The 6,304-nt window shown below is 36.1% G+C and overlaps 1 protein-coding gene across 1 annotated transcript; it reads right to left on the bottom strand.

Annotated features, from left to right (window-relative positions):
• Nucleotides 1-840: 840 nt before the first annotated feature.
• On the bottom strand, nucleotides 841-6,304 carry LOC123907440 (thioredoxin reductase NTRB-like). The gene is made up of 2 exons (XM_045957727.1): nucleotides 4,876-6,304; nucleotides 841-1,161 (listed from the first exon to the last, which is right to left on the bottom strand). The coding sequence occupies exons 1-2, from the start codon at nucleotides 5,912-5,914 to the stop codon at nucleotides 1,091-1,093; spliced, it is 1,110 nt and encodes a 369-aa protein (XP_045813683.1). The 5' UTR covers nucleotides 5,915-6,304; the 3' UTR covers nucleotides 841-1,090.

Genomic DNA, 6,304 nt, shown 5'->3' on the forward strand with positions numbered 1-6,304 from the left:
CATGAGGAATCTCTCACATAAATTATAATTTAAGATTTTATAACAAAGAATAAATTAAATATAAATTTTTAAGCGCCAAAAACTTAACTATTCATATATTTCTTGCAAAAGTTTAATTTTGTTAACAAGGTATTAAATATGACCGCGAAAAATAGTTCAATAGTTTCGAGAATACACATGAGTTAACTTAAAAACATAGATTAAAAGTCGTAATGGAAAATATTTGAGAGATCAAAGTGTACTGTCATTTTTTATATAGAGACTAAAAACAAAGTTTGAAATGTTTATAGAACAAAAACTTATTTAATTCAAATAAAAATAACCCTTTTACAAGTGTATATGTAATTAGAGGAGGAAATGGACAACTTGTTTTCTTAAAACCAAGCCCTTTTGCAAGGTGCAAATTCAACCTGTCAAAAAATTTAAGAAGTTTGGCTGTAGTCTATCATAGGTTTGTTTGCGAATTTGAAAGGGAGGATTTTGAAAGAAAAGATAATTTCATGGTTATACGTGTATGAAAGCATTTCCAGTTGATGAAGCATATCATTTTTTAAATCTGGAACTTCACGTCACAATTATATGAAAAACATCTGGTAAGTAGAGTGGAATACATCCGACATCGGCTCCACTCCGGACCATGTCTTTTCTGCAAGCCAAACAATGGAAAAACATAAAACTATTCCATTTCACTCCATCTCATTCCATGATCCAAACATACTCTAACATACATCACATGGTAATAGTATTCTATTACTACAATGTCATGAAGTCGAATGAGGGAAAGAGAAATTTTGTATGGTACATTATTATACCACCTTAAGCATTATGGAAGCAAATATCTTTGCATCAACACAATAACCAATTCATTCCATTAACCCAATAAATCGTAAGTTCAAACAAATATACGCATGTCTGTGAGCTTCAATGCTTCTAAAATAATGCAAGTCTAACTCCGCCATCAATTTTGAATAACAACGAACAAATAAAGATTATAGCAGAGTACATAAAGAACTGTTTTCAATCTTCTTTATATAAATCAAACATTGCTTCTAATTAAGCATCGTCTGAGTTCTGGACATCCCTTAGCTAGTCAATCCGTTTTCTCCTGTTGTAAACCAAGCTCTTGCAGGAAATGTTCTGCATCCAAAGCTGCCATGCACCCTGCACCAAAAATAATACCTCCAGGTCATTTAAGGATGAAAACTCTTCTGAAGCATAGACCTAACTCTGATTACTAATGCAATTACTGAAGAAATGTCAAGTACAATGGTGAATGGCCAGCAATAACTATCAAAACCAAAGACAATGCAACAATAATTTTTACATGGTCAGAATTTTTCGTAGTAGAAATACATGACAGAACAATGTGGCAATTCACAATGCTTACAATTTGTTCTCTAACTAATGAATATCTATTCTCAATTTTATTTTTTTTGTTTCAAAAACAACAGTACAGAGTAAATCAGCTTGAAATTCCCAAATACACAGTTAAACAACGAATTGGTGTTTTATACATACATTATTGTTCTGGACTCGGCCTAAGGCCCAATTACCGAGGAAATCCACCTCCCCTATGCCGAACTCAGCCCGAATTACACGAAGGCCAGAAAGAGGCTTCTCCTGCCCAACGGTCAAGGAAGTTGGCCTTCTGTAACGGCCAACATCGGAATGATTGGCATCAACCATTATTCCGACAACCATTAATGCTCTTGGTTCCTCACTGGGGACTATATATATCTTCTCACACAAAAGGATCAGGTATTCTATCCTAATGCTCTAAAACCTTCACTTCACGCAAAAAACTGACTTGAACATTAGATTGTCTGCAGGCACACACACACACACACCCCCCCCCCCCCCCCCCCCCCCCTCCTCTGTTGCAACCGTACTGCTGAGAAGCACCACTGGCCACAACTACTCTGATCAGGTAAGATCAATTATCAACTTTATAAATGCACCTAATTGAAGAAGTTTCCATCACAAGTAACCAGTCGATTAAAGATTTGAGACAAACAATTTTGCTAATGCCAAATTACAGACAACTCACATCAAGGCATTTCATTTTTTTTTTCCCAATACACCAGTATTTATTAGTGCAATGACAACAAAAACATGGAGAAAGTGATATGACACACACATGAGGTCCAGGATGCTCAAGGTCAATATGGTTCCAACAAATTTAAATTGAAGTTGTTTACGTGTCTCAGAAGAAACTCTGGGACCAGCTACATGAGTTGACCTAACTATAAATTGACAAGGCATTAAATTTAAAATATTTGGCATCTAAGTGTCTGCTATGCAAAATATAAAGACAAACTTTCATATATTTTAGGTATTGGTAATGGTTACATAGGACCCTATCATATTGCAGAGTAAACTCAAATAATATTTAAAACATCTATATGATTATCATAGCATGCATGTTTAAAACTTCTAATATTATAGCATTTAAACATAAAATTTAATATTGTGTGCATAGCACATATTCAACAGTCTATCTTAATAATAAACAAATTGCAACAACATATAGGCATTTAGCTTAAATATTGTGTGAGCGACCAATAAATGAAACAAAGATGGGTTAGACACTACAATAACAATTTAAATATATGCATACAATTAATAATTAATGAGACAAAGATGGATTTACAGATCGGACATAAACACTAAATTCAAAACACATTTACATATCACAAGATAGGTTTATAACTCACAGAGTAGCACAAGTTCAAAACAACGAAAAATTGGCAAATCAAAAAGTACAATATACTGAAGACTGATGGATGCGAATGAGATCCCCTCATTGGTGCCAAGATTCGGCTAGAAAGAGTTCGGTTTCACCTCATCAAAGTAGAATTCATTAAGCTTGTCAGCCTGTTGAGTTGATTGCAAACATGGGTTTGCACATGTATTCTGGTTGGAGACTTCAAATATGCAGCGAGCTATGGATTGTGACTCGATATAGTAGTGTTCACCTTCGTACTTCGTAGATGGATTTGTGTTGGGATGTTACATGCCTTAATGGAGTCAAATCCTACGATTGTGAGGTTGATGGTTTGTATGCTACAGAGACTTATCATTCAGTTGTTTAATTTTGCGGTTCTTCAAAAAACCTTTGAACCATTCTCATTCTATATGCATGTTTGGGGGGATTGGGAAAATAACCATTACGTTATAGAATCGTTCAATTGTTTTCAAATTAGCAAGTTTAACACAAACAACTTTATGTGCCAGTTAACTCGATCTTGATACCCAAAGTTGTAAACTTTCTACAATTCCGAGTTAAATTGAAAGATTAGCAACCACGGGTGAGGTAGATTCCTGGACAAGCACTCCAGGTGGAAGAAAAGCCATGAGGTGATATGACCACCTCAGCACTTAATGCATTTTGAGAGAGAAATCTAAACCAGTTGAAACTAAATAGAATGGTTAGAATCGGCAATCCAACCCAATGGGAAACAAGGGCAGAAAGGAAACAAGTGTAGCCAGACCTTTGTATAACATGGCATTGCCAAAATTTGACCACACTTTTGAGGTAATGATATATGCTGCAGGAATTGGGACCGAACTAATGTAATCAGGAAGGAAATTCTTCCTTGACACACTTCATAATCAGAATTAATAAAACAAATTGTGGAGTAACTTCTGGATTTAAGAAAGTTGGAGAGAGGAAAAGGATCTGTCCCATTGGATTTAAGGATAGAAAATGGTCTGTCAGACTCTGCAGAGTAACCTCTGGTTTTCTTCTTCCTTTTGTTTATATCCTAACATTTCTCACTGTTTCTATGAGTTTATTCTCTGCTTGTTGGAATTAAACTTTTCTGTTCCTCAAATAAAGTTCAGTGTTCCTTATCACACACAATTTCTGTTCTAAGTTTTGGATCCTATAAGGTCTAATGCAGTTAGTCAACCTAATCATGTGTCCAACAACTATGAATCTAACTCAATAATGATACATAAGTTACTCTAAAATGGGCCATATCTAACTATGGTTTGAAGTCTTGATTATGCAATAGGAAACTTGGAAGTAATCAACTAGGTTCACAGCTAAATATACAAGAAATACTTTCTTTGAGCTTCAAATGTTAGAAATCAATATTCAATACCTGATTTAATTTAAGGACTAAGTAACGCCCCAATCAGAAACAGAAAAAACAAATTGGGGAATATATGATTAGGCTCTGTGAACTCTGAAAGAACATATGCTAGATTATAAGAATGAGGTAAAGATCAGTACACTACAACTATCTCTTACACCGACAGTATTTTCAGCTATTGGATGTCTTTCCCATTTAATAAACGTCAGCAACCTTGAATGATATTCAACTAAGGGTATTTGAATGAAGGTTTAAATTTTGTGAAAGCAAGGCTTTATTATCAGTTTTACCACATCCCTCAGGAAAAGAAAAATGATGTAAATATAGTTTATCAACATTAATCATCCTATACCATCAGACCATCTCTAGATGAAAATAGCATACGGAGAAAACAAGCATTCAGACCCATTACATTTCAATACCAATCATATACATCAATAAATACTCCACCATAGATGAACCCGTAATCATCAAAAACATGTTCATCACATCACAGTCAATACAACAAAGACATGAGTTCATCAATATCTCCAGAATACATCCCTACCTCATTTAAGATAACTTCTGCAAACTTGGTTTAACACTCAATGGAATAACAGGCAATCACAAATTCTCTTAAACGATAATCAACAATAAGCATTGCAGCATTGCACCAGATATAACATATAAGCGAAACACACAAACAAAATCACAAAAACACACAAATAAGCAATTCTTAAAAATAATAATGAATCTATAATGTAAGAACAAATATAATGATCCAATGCAATAGAATTACCAGTTCCAGCAGCAGTAATAGCTTGTCTATACTTCTTATCCTGAACATCCCCAGCAGCAAAAACTCCCTCAACACTAGTCTTCGTCGTCCCAGGCTTCGTCACAACGTATCCATCAGAATCAAGTTCTAATTGACCATCCAAAAACTTAGTTGCAGGTTCATGACCAATTGCAAAAAACAATCCAGAAACCTTCAAATCAGAAACCTCTTCAGTCACCACATTCTTCACCTTCAAACCACCAAGCTTCTTATTCTCTCCATCTCCATAAGCCTCAACCACCGCCGAATTCCATATCACCTTAATCTTACTATTGCTCAAAGCTTTACTCTGCATAATCTTCGAAGCCCTAAACGTATCCCTACGGTGAATTATATAAACTTCTGAACCGTATTTTGTTAAAAACGTTGCTTCCTCCATAGCTGAGTCACCACCTCCGATTACAGCCAACGGTTTGTTTCTGAAGATCGGAGCAGCGCCGTCGCAAACAGCACAAGCTGAGATCCCTTTGTTCCAGAAACCGCCAGGACCATCACCAGAGCCAGTAAACGGTAACCGTTTCGCAACAGCACCGGTAGCGACGATAACGGAATCAGCTTCAACGGTTCTTGAATCAGTAAAAACCCTAAAAGGACGAGATGAGAAATCGACCTTGGAAACTGTCTCGGTGAAGATCTCAGTACCGAAACGAACAGATTGTTGGCGGCAGCGTTCCATGAGTTCGCCACCGAGGATTCCGTCGGGAAAACCGGGGAAATTCTCGACGTCGGTGGTGGTTGTGAGTTGACCGCCGGGAGCGATGTCGTTGGCCATCCATCCTTCGAAGAGGACTGGTTTGAGTTCGGCACGGGCGGCGTATACGGCGGCGGTGTGAGCGGAAGGACCACTTCCGATGATGCAGAGTTTCGTTTTTTGGATTTTAATGTCAGCCATGGCGGAGGTAGCGGCGGTGGATGCGGCGGCGCGTTGAGTAGCGATGAGGTTGCGCGCTTTGTTGAAGAGAGTGGTCCAATTGTTATGAGCGCAAAATCTAAATTTCATTTCCCTCTTCTACTCTTTCTTCTTATTAAACTTTCCTTATTTTTAAACTATTTTATTTTCCTTAAAAAATAAAGAAAAAAATCTTTTATTTAATTTTTTTAAGACTATGGAGTATTTGATTTGATATTCACAATTAACATAAAAATAAAAGTTTTAAATGTGTATTTAGTAGTATCTCGCAATTTTAATATTGAGATTGAATATATTTTTTGGGATTGGAATGAAAATGTGAAAGTTGACCAAAAAGGGAATGGAATTTGGGATTGTTTGGGTGGATTCTTTGACAAGAAACAAAAGGAGGTACAATATTTGATTTTTGTTTTGCTACCATGGCAATATGTAGTTTTTGGTACTATTGGGTATTCCTAAATTGTTCTTTGCTTTGATTCT

The sequence above is a fragment of the Trifolium pratense genome, linkage group LG2 (genome assembly GCF_020283565.1).
Source record: "Trifolium pratense cultivar HEN17-A07 linkage group LG2, ARS_RC_1.1, whole genome shotgun sequence".
Taxonomy (NCBI): domain Eukaryota; kingdom Viridiplantae; phylum Streptophyta; class Magnoliopsida; order Fabales; family Fabaceae; genus Trifolium; species Trifolium pratense.

What these genes read in the sequence shown, in the direction of transcription:
- LOC123907440 (XM_045957727.1), bottom strand. Translation starts at nt 5,914, where the DNA reads ATGAAATTTAGATTTTGCGCTCATAACAATTGGACCACTCTCTTCAAC. An exon ending in TATTACTGCTGCTGGAACTG is followed by an intron (nt 1,162 to 4,875) that starts GTAATTCTATTG and finishes TTTTTGGTGCAG; the next exon opens with GGTGCATGGCAGCTTTGGAT.